Raw genomic sequence first — 17,092 nt, forward strand, 5'->3', positions numbered from 1 at the left:
TTGGTAGGGTCTCAACCACAGAAATAAATTAAAATAAAACGGCTAAGCGGGTGGAGTACGCATGTTTCAAACTTGCAAAGAGATTTGTTGAACATTCAGCGGGGCTAAAATGGTCACATTTAGCAATTCCTCTCAATCAATTCAGCAAATGAATTGTCAAAACTGTCAAAATGAAATGTCAAATCAGTACAAAAATACAGAAATGAATTGCAAGCAGAGTTGCATTTTGCGATTTTAGAAAAATGAATCATATAATGATTCATATCATGATTCTTCAAAGCGATCATTTTAGCCCCGCAGATGTTGAAGATCAGAGCGCACGTCTCGACTCGATTACACCGGAGCGGTTGTGCAAAAATGCCTCATTTTGCAGTGTCTAATTGTAAAAACAGAAGTACGAAAGTCATAGGCGTACTGACGGGGGGCAGGGGGGGGGGGCAGCCGCCCCCCCCCCCTGTATCATGTTGACGTCCCTACTAAGTCTAGTAGTCTAGTAATCTAGTACTTTCATGTAAAAAAATTAAGAAAACTAATTTTGCCATTTGTTTGCAATACAAAATTTTTACAACAAAAAAATATTATTTTTTTATTCTTTATAAACACCTAGCTTATTTTAAAAATCTGATTTGCCGCAGCATTTAAGATGGCGGCAGAGTTCGTACATAGGAGCGGCAAAATTTAAGTCGCCTATACTCATAAAAATTATAAATCCGGCCCTGCCCTAGGCCGTGGCCTGTAACGGCCTATGCCCTATTTATAAATCCTGGGCTGTTTATAACATGTAAGGACCTGGTGGCCGCACAGAGGCAGCGTGACTTCTAGCTCAGTGTGGCAGCGTCCTCTCTCGGGATCCACGTAGCAGGGCACTTCGTTCTCGTGGCCACAGGGGAACTTCTTGGTCATGCGCACTCTACATATACATGGTTCTCTGCACTTGAGTCGACACGGGTGCTCGTTCTCACATTGCCTGAAAGAAACTTTCATTCATTAATTTCGTTCATTATTCAATAGTCACATACACTCCTATTACCTCGGATTAAGATAGAGATAGGTAGAGATAATGAGTAGACCAGAATATATATAATACCATATTATAATACTAGATGACCCGGTGAACTTCGTGTCACTTCCCTCTTAAAATAAAACTAAGCGCCATCTATTGAATGTTTACTAAATCCAATCAACATATCGCCATCTGTTAGAATCGTTTGGAGCGAACAGATAATTGTTACTAAAAATTATAATATTGTGGTTATAAATTGATGTTTAAGCCCGGGCGCGCACTAGCGGCCAAGCCGCGGCGGCCATCGAGATACTCGTAGATACCTTCGTATGAAACAGCCATAGACAACGCGCACCTGGCCGCAACGCGACAAAGCTATCCTATCTTTCAAGTCATCAACGGTGTACAAATCAAATTTCCGAATTCGGTAATCGCATGATAAAAACAAACGTTTGCGCTAGTCTCACGGAAAAAAACGTGTGAATGCGGCCAGCCTGAATCATACGTGGACATTGCCAAGATACTCACCGATCACACTGCTTGTCACATTTTATTTCCGCGTGGTCGCGGCCATAGTTGTGACACAGGAGCGGACACTGGTGCCCACATTGGAGCCTGAATTCACATTGTAAAAGACATCCTCCCTCTGGCACTTTCACGAAGTCTTCTGCCGAAGAAATCTAAAATATTTACAATAATTAAATCTCATCCAACAAACTTTGATTTTCCATGCACCGTGTGTAAATATGGTCAGGAGCCGATCGAGTGACTTGTCATTTCTGAGGACGTATCACCCTCGTGATCACTGAAACTCCGATAGGCGCATTGAGGACTGTACCATAGTAAAAGGAGGGGAAGTAAGTTATCTTCATACAAAGGCACCACGCGCGGCTTGTATGTGTGCGCCATAGTATCAATGCGTCGCCACGTACGGCACACAACAAAATCTCGGCGGTACCAGCCTAGTAAAACTGGCCGAGATTATGTTGTGTGCGGTACGTGGCGACGCAATGCATGAAGATAACTTACTGCCCCTCCTTTTACTATGACTGTACGCTGTTCGGTCTGACCGTCTGCTACAATGTAACAGACAAAGGCAGACACGCTTTAAGGGGGCGACCAACCCAAAAAACCTTCTCTCTTCACACTCACGCCCGTCTTTCATATTATGCCAAGTGGAAAAGCACGACGCGGAATCATCGCCAAGTTAGCGGGCAGTTATAGGTATTCTTTTTTAAAAAAGATATCTAATATGTTATTAAAAAAATATGTAACATAATCCCTGCTTTATCTATAACGTAATTATACTAAAAAGTTTCAAGCTTTATTATAATGTATTACTCGAATACTAGCAGTTTAACGTGTTAAATATAGGTGATTTGGAAGCAACTTCGCAATTTTTTTCTATCGAGAAAATTGTTTGCTATCGTGTTTGTGAGTAACTAGTCACTAGTGTTAGTCCTGAAGTTTGCTGCATCTTAATTTAACATTTAGTTTTTCATTAATATTGATATTACAGACGATCGTGTAAAGCAATTTGATATAATACGCGCCCTTAACATATTTTATTATACAGGGTGCAATTAAACCTTCCGGCCAAATATATTATAAATATGTTGATCCTCGTTAAAAATAAAAATAAGTACAGATATTTTTTCTTTTATAATCACTCAGTACCAAAATGTTGAGAAATAGCTTCCGAAAGATTTCCTAAAAAACACCACAATTAAGGGACACTACACGTCGCCCGCTCATATCCACCGCCGCGAGTGACCGTTCTGCAATCGTTGCATTTAAGTGGGATAAAAATATATGTTAATGTAAAAAAAATTAACATCCTATTTTTTTGGTTAAATGGACTCTCCTAATGATTTATGATACCTAAGCCCTAAAAAATTTGGCCTGTAGATTTAATTGCACCCTGTATTTGTGTAAATATGAAATAATTAACAAAGGAGTGGCACACAAAGGAAGAAAAATATTTACCTCGGTAGTGTTCTCCCTGTGATTCTCACATCGGAGCATAAGAGTGGAGCCCACGAGGCCGTCTTCACTCAAAATATTGTCGATCGTGCTCCATAAAGTGGAATTCTTCTTCAATAAGTTCATATTGCCAAAAATATAAAAGCCTAAAAGCAACAGTAAAATTCATATTATATAGACTAGCAAACTTTGTTTTGCCATAAGGCATAATAATTACTTCTAGTATCAATATAAAAAGTAGATAAAAAGCTATTCTCAGGCCTAACGAATGTACAGAGCAGTTGATTCCTAAGCAGATGTGGGACCAATCACCAACGTAATTTGCTCGCGTTACGTCAAACCCAGCCGACAGATCACAATTAACATTGAATTGCCATGATCCGACCAAATGACGTTGGTCTGTCAACTGCCTAGGAATCAACTTCCTCGATGGTACACGAAATTTCATTAAAAGTTCGCGCGCAAACACTGTGACACGAGAATTTTATATAATAGATAATATACAATCAACAATGTCCTACGTCATTTGGTCGTGTTATGCCATACCCAATCGAATTCAGCAATCAGCATTGACTTGACAGAAATGAATATTGTGTACTACCATATTATACTAAAATATAAGATAAGAAATATTACCTTCTCTAGCCCTCGATAAAGCAACGCAGATTCTATTTTCAGTCCCCAAGAAACCTATACTGTCGTTGTGGTTGTTCCTCACGAGCGACAGCAGAATAATTTTGGACTCTTCGCCTTGATAGTTATCGACTAAAGTTATTTTGACCTGATCAAGGTGTGTGTACCCCTTCCTTTCCTGAAACAGACAAATAAGTTACGTACAAAAATTAAGGTAAGCGTAAAACTGTGAACACCTGTTTGTTAACCTGTTTTAAGGAATTAAATATATTTGTCCTAGGACTGAGTTTTGTTTATATTGATATACTAAAATGATTGTATTGAAATTTGAAACCCATTGATATATTGTTCGATATGATATTACTAGATGACCTCTTCTTTGCTGGACTTCCACAAATATTTCAAGACTAAAAATAGTCAAATCGGTTCAGCCGATCTCGAGTTTTTGTAAATAATTTTGTAAGTCTCGTAATTAGAGAGACTTACAAGATTGAAAAATTCATTTTTATTTATAATATATAGGGGATTCAAATATATGAGAATACGGGATTCAAATATATGCTCCTCACCAATACTAGATGTTGCGAGCGTCCATGGGCGACGGAAGTTGCTTTCCATCAGGTGACCAGTTTGCTCGTTTGCCTCCTTATTTCTTTAAAAAGAACCCTTATGTCCTACAAACTTACATTTTTCATATAGAACATTTGTCCCGAATATGCGGCTAGGATGGTGACATCCTTCGCGTCGTAACCTTGCTGCATTAGGTAGTTGGCCAACAGAAGAACCATGTCAGCCTCCTTTGGGTTACTCTTGCTGGCGCTGTCAGCCTCCGCCTGTGAAAAATGTAGAAATACTTTTAATGGGCAAAATAGAGACGAGGGCAAAAAGAAACTACAGGAGTGCTCGTCCATACAAATCACAAAAAAGGAAAAGTGGGAGCGCCGAAAGAGCAACATTTTTTTGTGATTTGTATGGACAAGCACCTGAGCGTCATGAATTTTCCCAAACAAAAGTTTAATAAAAAAGTTACTATTTCAGAGCTGCTAGTTTCACAGAAAACTCGATTTAGGGTACCCATACCCACCTTAAAGTATTATCACTTAGTTTTGTTACACCCAATACTCACCAACTCTTGGTGCTCGTGGGTGTAGAAGAACAAGTTGGCGGTGACCCCGCGCACGTCGGGGAAGTGTTCCACCGAGGGATGGTTGAGCAGGTCTGGGTATATGTGCGGGGCGAGCAGGCGTGCGAAGGGCGGACGCATGCGGTGCTGCACGCGCAGGCGGCGCGAGTGCACGCTGTTGAGGATCATGCGCTCGAACAACGACACCTCGATATTGTACTGCCGCGCCAGACGCATGTGCGCCGCCGACGGCCGCAGCTGCTTGTGGTCGCCTGACAATCACAAAATTTATTTAGATTCGGCAACTAGCTGACCCGGCAAACGTTGTTTTGCCATATGGAATAAAAAGTAGATAAAAATTCTCATATGGAGACGGTGGCTACATTAAGCGAGTCTCGCAATTCGTACACGCGCTCGAGTAAAGCTCTACGGCTCGCGTCGAGTAAGTTCGGAGGAAATTAGATTTATTTCGACGCGAGCTTTCGAATGAAGAATGTTACCTAATTTTGTTTATTAGCAGTCTATATTCTCCTGTCAAAAATAAAAAATACTAGTGAAAGAATTACTTTGATACGTTAACTTGACGACTTGACATAACCCGACCGAATACTTTACGCCACCTGGTTACTTACCGATTAATATGAGGTGTTGACAATCTTTTGTGAGGGATGTTATAATGTGCTGCTCGAGGACTTCAGCTGCCTCCTCGACGATAACTGCAAACCAGTTTTTACCGTATAACTGACATCGGCAACATACAAATGGAGCCATTAATAAAAAGAAGAAGGAGTTTTGCCAGGAACGTATTAATATGTAATATTGGTAGAATATTAACCATTAGTTACTCGTTATCGTGCACAAGTGTAGGCAAATGCTGCAACTTCCAGAAACGTGTTTTTTTGTGTTCCCTCCGAAACTCCGTCGAAAGTTTCAGTAAAGCGTCTAGCACTTACTTATTATTACTTATTATCTACTACTTTACTGAATTGACCGACTTGACTGTTTTGGCTTTTACTTAGACTTTGACTAGTCTTTAGACTTGATGATAATACTAGCTATTTGACCGAGCTTCGCTCGGTATTCTATAAAACACGAATAAAATTACATTTTCTAAAAATGATTCCTAGCTAGATCGATTTATCGCCCCCGAAACCCCCTATATACTAAATTTCATGAAAATCGTTGGAGCCGATTCCGAGATTCCAATTATATATATACATATATACTTACAAGAATTGCTCGTTTAAAGATACAAGATTGTGAAACGATGGTGAAAATTATTGAAAGAAGAACATTTTTTCAGCCATATTTTACTTGACACTGGCCATGGTTTAAAAGCCGAGCGCCATAATAAGAAAAAAAAAGAAGAAGATAAAGTTACCGATAGGAGGACCTATGTCTTGTATCATCTTGCGCAGTCGCGCAGCTCCAGTAGTCGTCATGCCTATGACATCCACTTCCCTTAGTACCTCACAGTCTATAACTAATTTTGCTTCTTCGTAGTCTTTTAGGAGTTGGGCCGCTTCTTTCTAGAAAACGACAGAAAATGTCTACCTGAGGATTATAAAATACAACCAGCATTTACGTCAGTAGCGGCGCTAGGTGGAGCGACGCTGGGCGACCGCCTAAGGGGGCGCTGAAGGTAACAAAAGGGGCGCAAATTTTTTCAGCACTACCACCCTGGGCGCCGAAGTTATCTCGCCCAGTGCGTCTAGCATGCGTCACACGAGATATCTCACTCTCGAGTGTAGTTAAAAACTACTCTTCTCATAATGCCAACATCTCAACAATTTTGACGTAATAAGACGTAGGGTTCGGTAATTTTGACGACAAATCTACACGAGAAAAAATGTATGTCATGTTAGGGTTAATAGAGATGACAAACCATCAAACATCGAGAAAACACGTAGATAAAATTTTCTCGTTGGCGCATGCTAGGCGCACAGGGCGCTGGTAGTTCTCAAAACCAGCACTGATTTACGTCACACATTTACGTAAGTCGAATAACATAATACGTTTAATGCTAAGTACTCACATACGGTTTTGCTCGATAGTTTTACTCCGAATCGAAGGAAATGACATATTTCACATATTTAATTCCATCGAGCCGGCTCGAAGCGAGCCTTCGAGCTGTCAGTTTTGCGGTCCACACGGTGGTTATTGCTCGATTTGGAGTAAAACTATCGAGCAAAACTGTATGTGAGTACTTAGCATAAGACCAGTGGCATAATTAGTGTGGGCGTCTGAGAAATAAAGAAAGGAGTTAAAAAAACTATTAGCTGCAAAATCACCTATTTGTTCAGCTCGGACCTACCTTAATTTTTATCATTTCCTGATTTTTTATTTCGTTGAAGTGGTCAACCCAGCGGAAATATGTCATCCATCTGAAGTACACGTAATCCGGAATATTTAAGTTACGAGCGTGTCCACTCTGCACGTCATGGTGATGATAATATAGTTCTCTCATTCTCTGTAAAATATAAACAATGTGAGAAATGTTAAAATGTATAAACAGAAGTAGATATATGTAGACAGTATAGACAGGTAAGAGGTACAGTGAACGGCTGCTAGAGAGTGAATAAAAAATATTTAATTTTATTACTTAAATGAATAATATTATTATTGTATCTATGGACGCTTCACACAACGTCGCGTCCGTCTAGCCTCGCGTGAGAGTAGGTATGTTGACACGGTACAATCCTGCACTTTTTTTTGCAGTATACGTCTTAAGGCGACGCCTTGATAATTTGGCTGTAGCGATGTCGATTTTTCTCAGCAATGACTAAAGCTAAGAAATTAAAGTTCATTGTCAGTACCTATTCATCATGTCTTTGTCTTTGAATTACCCATAGCATAACACGATTGGTCAACTTTTATATCACAGAATAATTAATCAAAAAGACCTCTGTAAAAAAAGGGATTCCTATTTTGCCAACAGAGGAGAGTGATTTAAGTTTCCAAAATTTGTACATAAATTAGTTCAAACATACACTTTAATTTACCCATAACTTATGGTTTTTAAATTATGAAATGTAATTTATGGTTTTTAAATTACGCGACAAAAACCATTTTGTCGCTTACCATTTCTATTTTTTGCTGTTTCTATGAGAGGCCGGGCGGGCCTCTCGTAGAAAACAAGCAATCTAAAACATATCCAACACGGTTTTTTACTTTAACGCGGTGTCACCTTAACATTTGATTGTACTGCAGCAAGTCGTGCAGTACAATCGACGTGTGAATGGTTCTATATAGATACATTGTATACTGCAAAAAAACGTGCAGGATTGTGCCGTGTGAACCTGGCCTTAGTTCTAAAACGCATGCTAATACAAGTTAAAATGGTAATCATTTTATTATTTTTTCATTACTTTTAACAAAAATGTATTTTATTGTAAATATAATATATTATTATATTTACAATAAAATACATTTTTGTTAAAAAATAATTAATATCTATAATCCTGAAAAAATTTCGTTCCCTCGGCGGGTTTCTAACCCGCGACCTCCGGCTCGAGCCGAAGTGTTCCGGCTTAAGCTGCGCGTGCACTGGATCGGAATCGGTGCGTACGGAGCGTACGGATTTTGTATTGATTTGTATGGTACTGCGTGCACTGGATCGGCATTTCTGCGCCTGAGACCGGAATTTATGCCGATGACGTCATCCGCAGTCAACGCGTCATTCGGATTCCGATGGTTTCAAGCTCTGACGTGTTTGCGACGACGCGGCGGCTATGCATAAATACTTATTCACGATGAATAACGATATTTTAATTACTTCAGTGGAAAAATATGAAGAACTTTACAGTCTAAAACATCAACATTATGATAACCAACTGAGGAGAGACAATAATGTTTGGGCAAATAATGAATTTCGTTTCCTCTTGTTTCTCTTTTCCTCTTCTGATATAATACAGCTAATTACAACAATATCCTCGTCACTATTCTCCATAATGAAAATGCACGTGAGACTATGACGGACTAAAAATAACTAAATTGCCGATGCTGAATGCGAATGCAGTGGACTGCGTAGTAAGACTGTGGAATACGTAGTATCCCTAAGTAGTCTGTGCAGTGGACGCACCCTATCGGCATTTCGTAAATGACGATGCTCCGTTCGCTCCGATTCCGATCCAGTGGACGCGCAGCTTTAAACAATATAATGTGCACTTACTGTGAATAATCTGATTTGTCCTCGGAGAAATGCAATATATCTTTGTAATTTAACTTTTTTCGCTAACTCCACCTCTTTCTCGTAAGCCGTTATCATTTTTAGTATCTCATTGCAGGCTTCGGGTAAGGAAAAAGCAAACGGATTTTGTCGGTCGTCATCCTTAGAATTCGACACAGCGACATACTCCTGCACTTCGCCGACTATTACCGTCTCGTCGATGATCTCGTCATAATCGACTTTCATGTCCTCGAACAACCACAAGCCCATCGGATCAGGGTGAGTGCGATGACCAGCCTTTCTATATATAGTATCATGTAAATTGCGGATTTCATCGAAATTGATCGAGGCGTCGGGCAGCGGGTCGTTTTCCAACAGTTGCAACCTCAGGACACCGCTGTGAGCGTTACTCATGAGATTCTGAACCGACATCAGGCGTGACATCGTGGCGTTCACCGTATTTCTGAGATCATTGAACGTATAAGACCTGTGTTTAGCTTTGAGCGCCGATAGGTTGTACTTCTCGAGCTCTTCGCTCCTCGACTGGCCTCCGATGCGGGCGATGGAGTCGGTGTAGGGCAGGAGGGCCTCCAGGAACTGATCGAGGGCGTGGTTGGTGTAGCAGACGAGGAGCAATATACAATGGTACCGTTTCTTCACGCGGATATTCGACGCGTTCCACAGTAATGTTTTGGCGATTTCCACGCCGATGTGGGTTTTGCCCGTGCCCGGCGGGCCCTGGATGACGGCGAACTCGTGCGTGAGGGCCACCTTGTAGGCCTCGAATTGACTCTCGTCGAGACCGAGATCGTCGGACGACGGCCACGCGTCATTATTCGGTTGAAATGTCATATCATCTTCCAACGCATTTTCAGTTTTATACGTATACTCCTCGATATGTTTTAAATATTTGGGTCGAGATGGTTGGACCTGAAATGAGCACATAGCTTACTGCGAGTTGAGCGCTAGAAGTGCTAAGATGGTATAGATAGAACAATAGGATGGGTTCTTTGAATGTGTACACCGGGTGCACCCATATTACTGCCCTGCCTGCCTACCGTGAGCTCTCGTAGCAGAATTACTTTAAAAGAGCCTGTACAGATGAGGCGTTTTACGCGCGTACTCGAGATACTAGAGCTACTGTATATATATCGCGTCCAGATGCCTACGTGCGTTTCCTTACTCGCGCGTAAAATGCGTGCAATGAGCGGGACTCTCTCGCCCGTTACACGCGCGAGCGACACGCGGGTCGAGATACTTGGGTGCCATTGCAGCATCCAGTACTACGCGCGAGTCTTTGTACTATGGCGAATGAACGTATTTGATTGGAGCGTGATAACTTCGAGTTATCACGCTCCAATCAATGTATGTAGCGTAAAAACTCGCGTAAAACGCGGTATCTGGATGCAATAGAAATTGAAACGCGCGTATAAACTTCGCGCGTAAAACACCTCATCAGGACAGCCACTAACAACACTTTCAGATTTCGCACGACCAAAAAGGATACATACTTTTGTTTATTTAAAATTTAAATACATATCATGTTTGTTTAAATACGAAATCCAAAAGTAATACTACCATAAGAGCTCACGGTTGGCCCCCTTAGTGTCGACGAGGTGTGAAGTGCATCAGTCACTCACATCGACGTCCACTATGTATTTCTTCATAGCCAGCTGATTCGGGAATTGAGAATCTTGCAGTGCGCGCAGCACGTGTTGATACGGCTCGAAGTAGACTTCGCTCTCTATCATCGTGTAAGATTCTCCGTCGTAAATTTCATCGCCGACGTTCAAATCTAGTAGTTCGACTGGAATCTGAAATCACATTCGACTAATGTTTAAATGGCGAACAACGAAGAATATCAAAAGTTGTATGACATTCTATGCCTCGTCATTTTAATTAAGTATACGTCAGAAACCTTTTTTCGATTAACCAGCCTTAATGGCTGCCCAGCATCGGGGATGTGCCTCAGTTAGCCGAAGCACCTCCCACCCCACCAGACGAGGAACTGGTCGGCGAGAAGCGCCAAACTTACCCACTAAAACCTGCAATTTACCATGTGTGTGTGTGAATCTATCAAACACAGGAATCCCACCGCGACCTGCCTATCTGCCTAATCGGTTAATTGAAGCGTTCCTCTCGGCGTCTGGACTAGCTAAGCCGGGGAAACCTCCCCCGGAGCTCCGTTACATGGAAATTGCATAGCATTTTTATCAACTTATGCAATAATTATAATTCATATAATTTATGCATACGTCTAGTCGCACGCACACAAACTCCGTGCCGAATTCTGCCGGACTGAAACGACATTATACGATGCACGGCAACGCATTTGCATTGCCGCACCGCTATGCCAGTCGGAGTGGGGGATGTTAGGTTTATTTTCGTTACGGAACTGATTCGGTTGCCGCGCTCAAATGCAGCAATAGCTTAATAAAAATGTTCATATTATCGCAACCTTACGACGATTTCATACATTTTGATCGGCGATTCTATAGAGAAGCGATAAAGAAAACGTCTTGGCTAAAGGGTCTGAATACTTACTTGACCGTTCTCCAGGTACCATTTGTCGCGGTCCATCACAGTCACGGTCATGAAACTTTTGCAGTTGTCTTTAGTCAATAGAAGTAGAGTGCCAAACTTCAGCCTCTGACTGTGTGACCAATTCACGTTTTTAAATCTTTTCGTTGTTCCCTTATCGACTTGAATCACAGTACCAATTTTATAATTGGATACGTATGGACGTAAGAATCGAACGTCTTGATATATCCTGAAAATATCGAAAATTATGTTGAAAATTACAGTGGTCAACAAAATTACAACTTTTTTTGCCACGCTAAGTATGTGATGATATATTTTGCTTATGTTGGAGTATCCTCATCACCATTTACCAATAAATAATTTTGATTTGTTTCAGTGCCACAGTAACCCCCAGTTTTTTTGCGATAGACCTATTTTTGATTCCATAGAATTGTCTTGTTAGTGGATGACTTTGTTTAGAGTTTTAGGCTTCATTGACTATTGTTAAAACCGTGTTGACCTGCAGTGCTATGGATAAAAATTACACAAATGGGTTATTCGTTTGCGTAAACATAAAAGCGATTAAGTCAGTACTTGCCGTATATTGTCGTATCTCCTTTTTGATGGATCCTTAATGTATTGGTCTGAAAAAGAAACAGAACCGATGTATTTTAAGTTCGTGGGTACTAATCACAGCATGGATCAAGATCTATGTCTGTGACATCTTGATCTATGTCTGTGGTACTAATACATTCTTGTAACAAAATATTATGATCATAGACATAATAAGGTTACATATAATGCATGTTATGAGCAAACTAAGATCAATCGCAAAATGCGTAGTGTTCTATTTTTTATCCCCGACGAAAAAAGGGGTGACATAAATACATATATTGTGTTGATTTTGATCTAGTTTTTTTGTTTAAAAACTGACATAACGTCAGCTGAGAGTGTTATAAGCCAATGGTTAATTGGTATCTCTGGTTAGGTAAGCCGCTCAAGATGTATAAAAAGAAAAAGAGATAATATCCTCGGACCGAGCTATGCTATGTTCGTTCAGACCGCAACACCTATTTTTCATGTAATACCTATCACTAGGCAACATCATTCTGAAACTCACATAATCCATCTCGGAGCGGGCCGAAGCAATCTTCGCGGAGCAGGCGGAACTGGACGTCCAGGTAGTGGTCCACGTCGCGGTAGGCGCCGTCGATGATGTTAGGCCGGATGAATGGCTTGTTGACCAACAGATCCTCCCTCGTGGGGAGGACGCTCAGCTCACGAAAGTCGTCCGGAGGATCCCCCTGGTCTACGACTACAGTTTTCTTCGTATTGGCCTGAAAATAATGTTTCATTAAAGGCCTAGGTCTACATGTCCACGTAACGACGTTGTCAACGTGGACGTTGACGACGTCGTGACGTGGAAATGTGAACAGACCGTAAGAGCAGGGCCGGATTTATATTTTTATGAGTATAGGCTATTTTAATTTCGCTGCCCCTATGTACGAACTCTTCCGCCACTCTTGGACTCTGCCACCCCCCCCTAATACGCTATAGGACGCTGCCGCTCATAAATCTGGGCTGATATTTAACAACAGAGTACACATTTTACATTTTTGGCAGGATACGGGCTGTACCTACTGACCCTCGTCGGACACTTGACACTGACACATGACGGGCGAGGACAGCAATACTGTAGTGACTCTAATAAATGTGTTCTCTGTTAACAACACAAGTTAAAAAGTGACAGACATAACGTAAAATGTAAACTAGGGTTATTAACAATCTAAAACTACGTAAAAAGGTCTGCCGCGCTCAGAGACGAGTATTTTGACGTACTTAAACATACATTATCTGTCAAACTCTTCATTAAATTACAGTTTAATCGTCGCGGTAGTTAATCTACGTTAAACGTAAGGAAATAAACGTTACCAATTTCTCCTCTACAATTTTCATGGCATCCCGCAAATCGTTGAGTTTTGAACTGAGCTCGTCGGGAAGCATATACGAGTGGTTTTCGCTCAACTTCTCCAGGCAGAGTTTGGACGTGTCCTCGACTAGGGACCTGCACTTGCTCTTGGCTACGGAGGGCGCAGTGGTCATCATACATTCGCAGAATGCAACGAGATTCCCCCAAAATTCGTCCGGATTCTGCCAGTACATTTTGTTAGCACGTCGGTCTTCGTCGCTCGCGTACGGCAGGTCCATCAAATAGGTTCGCAAGTAAATAATGAACTGCGAATTACAAAGGTCCAGGAGGAATTTTATTTTGAGCCGATCGAACGAGCATCCGACGACTTTCTGCGCTACTTTCAGCACTAGGAAGTAAATGTCGGGGCGGTCTATTGGAGATGTCAGCAGATCGAGCAGAGCGTCGTACTGTTTGTTAACATTTTGTATTATATCCGTGTCGGCGCTTTCGGCTAGTTTCTCTAAGTACAGGAACCCGACATGCCTAGGCCGCTGCTCGCGCTTGCCAGTTTTACCCCGTTGGTGATGTGATAGATGGTTATCTAAAACAAGGTATTAGACACGTTTTGTGTTTTTGTTTTTTTGAACGAGTATTTTAACTTAACAGATATTTTTGTAGATTTTTCATTGAACTTACCTATATAACGGCCTCTTCCGTTTGCCGGCTCTCGAGGACCTGAAAATAATAATTATAAAACAATTATTAGAGCACGGTATTTATTAAATAGACAATTATTTATTAGGTAAGTTTAGGTAAGTATCAATCCCCAAGCGGCACCCGGCTGTCGCATAACAATTGAAAATCTATTGTGTCTGCGATTTCCACGATCGAGGTATTAACACAGAATACATATTAGTTTAACAAGTATTACTTAAGACAAAGATCAAGAAAAGATTACCCATATACCTTGACTTAAATTACGACCTCTCCCGCGTGTCGGTTCTCGAGGACCTGAAAATAACAATGTTTTTTTAACGTCTACTTTTTTGACTAAGGCAGGAAATTAGACGGATTGCAAGATGCGGTTGCCGCACGGCGAATATGGCAATCTGCAGTTTCCATACTAAATTCATATCCGCAATACAAGGACCGCTCGAGCAGACAGCAGTTCTTGAGCGCTTGGAGCAGTTGCTCTGCGGTCGTATTGTAATAGTGTACGACTTCAACGCGACCGCTCTAGAGCAGTCCGCAGTCGGTCCCGAGTCCCGACTGCAACTTGCGGTCCGTCTATGGCCAGACTAAGCATTGTATAAATTAAGATATTTTTGTCTTTACGTCAAACAAACGCAAAAACTAAGTAGAGATTACCTTGACTTGTATTACGGCCCCTGCCTTGTATCGGTTCTCGTGGACCTGCAAATAATAATGGTACTTTTACAGCTGGCCCACGCTTGAGACACCATAACCTGTTGATATAAAGCACTTAAGGGGCCGGGTGCCATCGAAATTCTCATACATACGTAATTACCAAAATAATTTTCTCATACGAAAATATTTAACATGTTTGAGTTATTTTGCAGCTTAAAATAGTAATTACCTAGATTCCTGCACAAAAATTTACTACAAAATATGTAAACACTAAAAAAAATTTTTTTGTGTTTAAATATTTTGTAGTAAATTTACTACTAAATATTTAAACACTAAAAATATATAAATAAATAGTAAATTTACTACAAAATATTTAGTCTAAAAAATATTTTTTAGTAAGTATTTAAATATTTTGTAGTAAATTTACTATTAATTATTTATATATTTTTTAGGCCCACTTGCGCCAGACTGGGTTAACACGCTTAACTCTGAGTTAAATTATACTTCGAATTTAAATTCACATCATGTCTTGCACCACCAAGAGTTAGGAGTTAACCTCGAGTTAATTTTTTAAATTTTTAACCTACCGATGTCGGAGGGTTAAATCAACTAACTCTGGGTTAGTAATATCAAAACTGAGATTTTTCGGTTATGACTTATGTACTTTGTTGTGTTCAGTAATAGGTACCGATTTTATTTTGTGTTTAACCATGATAAATGATCAGTGGTTGTTATCTGATGATGATGAAGAAATTATCGAATACATTCGTTCGGACTCGTATTACAGAAGGATTGTAGAACGGACCGATCTGTTTAGGGTCCCGTATTTACTCACAAAGAGACAAAGATTTCCATCGAAGATTTCGCCTAGAAAAAGAAACTGTTCTCTTTTTATTAAATAAAATTGAAAATAATTGCAATATACAAATGAGCATAAAAAGTAATTCCCTACCAAAGTTTAATAATAATATCATTGGATTAGTGCGTCTTTAGTGAACTCCTTTATAAATAGATAGACTAGATAAAACATTGGACACAAGTGTTTCTTCCCAATTTTTATCATTTTCCGCTTAATTTATTTGCACAAAATATCACAATTCACAACACAATGCGACATAGAACCACGTGTCATTTCAAATCTGACATAAGGAGATAGCCTTATTTAAAGTACTGTGGAGCGAGAGAGAGCAGTACACTTAAATTATTCAGCATTCGCTGTATCATATTTGGCTGGATGTAAAAAGAATGAATGAACATGACATAAGCCCGGGTTAGTTGACTCTGGGATAAATTCTTCTGGTGCAATATGTAGTATGAGTTAAAAATTAAAATCGTTAACACTGAGTTATTAAGCCCCGGGTTATTTATTTAACTCAAAGTTTTGGCGCAAGTGGGCCTTAGTGTTTAACTTTTACTATATTTTTTTTTTTTTTTAAGAGCCTATGCTGTCCCATTGCTAGGCAAAGGCCTCCCCCAAGTCCTATAGTTACTATATTATTTAGTGTTTAAATATTTTGTGCAGGAACCTAGGTAATTACTATTTTAAGCTAAAAAATAACTCAAACATGTTAAATATTTTCGTATGAGAAAATGATTTTGGTATTACGTATGTATGAGAATTTCGATGGCACCCGGCCTCTTAAAAGCTGTACCCATGTGAGGTTTATTAATAAGGAAAGCAGCTCAAAACACATCTTGATCAAGCTATAGCCGGGTCTGCTGCGCCGTGTTTTTGGGTTTTCTAACATCTTAACATGTTTGCAAAACAGAATAGTTTTGTTAGCAAAAACGCAAAAACACGTTTGCTGAGACAAATGGATAATATCCCCCGCGTTCGTCTGCGGGGAGGGGAATTTTGTGTTCGCAGACTTCGCACTCATTGCAGCAAGCAAACAAAACAGAATGCACCGATCGGGCTATTATCAAAACATGTTTTGTTAGGAAATTGGCGCTGCGGACCCGGCTTAACAGTTTTGTAAGCAAAACGCTAAGGGGGAATATTAGATTATCATATATATTGGATCCGAGATCATTGAGTCAATGATATTGGATAATGTAATATAGACATATGATTCATTTCTTCCTTGATCATAGATTTTTGACATTTGCTGAGAGATTGGATCCAATACGGTCATAGAAATAGGTGCTGCCAGTTATTTAATATAACAAAAGAGTTTTTAATTTCTTGTTCGTTAATATGTTTCAAAAAATGTAATGTAATTATTTTTCTAATTATATACTTGGATAATCTTGCTGAAATAACAAAAAACAAGCCATATTAAAAATGACGATGTCTTTTGACAAATCGAATTCTCTGAGATCTAGTAACCCTGACGTCAATACCTGTCAGCGTTAGCGCTCTCTATTGGCTATTGAAACCAC

General features: G+C 40.1%; 1 protein-coding gene across 2 annotated transcripts in view; it reads right to left on the reverse strand.

The window, feature by feature from the left end:
* Positions 1 to 17,092, reverse strand: part of LOC121733078 (NFX1-type zinc finger-containing protein 1-like) — a 40,363-nt gene that overhangs the window by 12,121 nt on the left and 11,150 nt on the right. For both annotated transcript variants that reach the window (XM_042123182.1, XM_042123181.1), the window contains exons 8-22: positions 13,363 to 13,943; positions 12,551 to 12,767; positions 12,029 to 12,074; positions 11,455 to 11,680; positions 10,551 to 10,724; positions 8,914 to 9,840; positions 7,057 to 7,212; positions 6,124 to 6,271; positions 5,375 to 5,458; positions 4,746 to 5,014; positions 4,306 to 4,452; positions 3,623 to 3,797; positions 2,990 to 3,132; positions 1,532 to 1,683; positions 790 to 967 (exon numbers count right to left, since the gene is read on the reverse strand). In XM_042123182.1, coding sequence (XP_041979116.1) covers positions 790 to 967; positions 1,532 to 1,683; positions 2,990 to 3,132; positions 3,623 to 3,797; positions 4,306 to 4,452; positions 4,746 to 5,014; positions 5,375 to 5,458; positions 6,124 to 6,271; positions 7,057 to 7,212; positions 8,914 to 9,840; positions 10,551 to 10,724; positions 11,455 to 11,680; positions 12,029 to 12,074; positions 12,551 to 12,767; positions 13,363 to 13,943 — 3,623 coding nt within the window. The remainder of the gene's footprint in view (positions 1 to 789; positions 968 to 1,531; positions 1,684 to 2,989; positions 3,133 to 3,622; positions 3,798 to 4,305; positions 4,453 to 4,745; positions 5,015 to 5,374; positions 5,459 to 6,123; positions 6,272 to 7,056; positions 7,213 to 8,913; positions 9,841 to 10,550; positions 10,725 to 11,454; positions 11,681 to 12,028; positions 12,075 to 12,550; positions 12,768 to 13,362; positions 13,944 to 17,092) is intronic.

Source organism: Aricia agestis, chromosome 13, assembly GCF_905147365.1.
Source record: "Aricia agestis chromosome 13, ilAriAges1.1, whole genome shotgun sequence".
Taxonomy (NCBI): domain Eukaryota; kingdom Metazoa; phylum Arthropoda; class Insecta; order Lepidoptera; family Lycaenidae; genus Aricia; species Aricia agestis.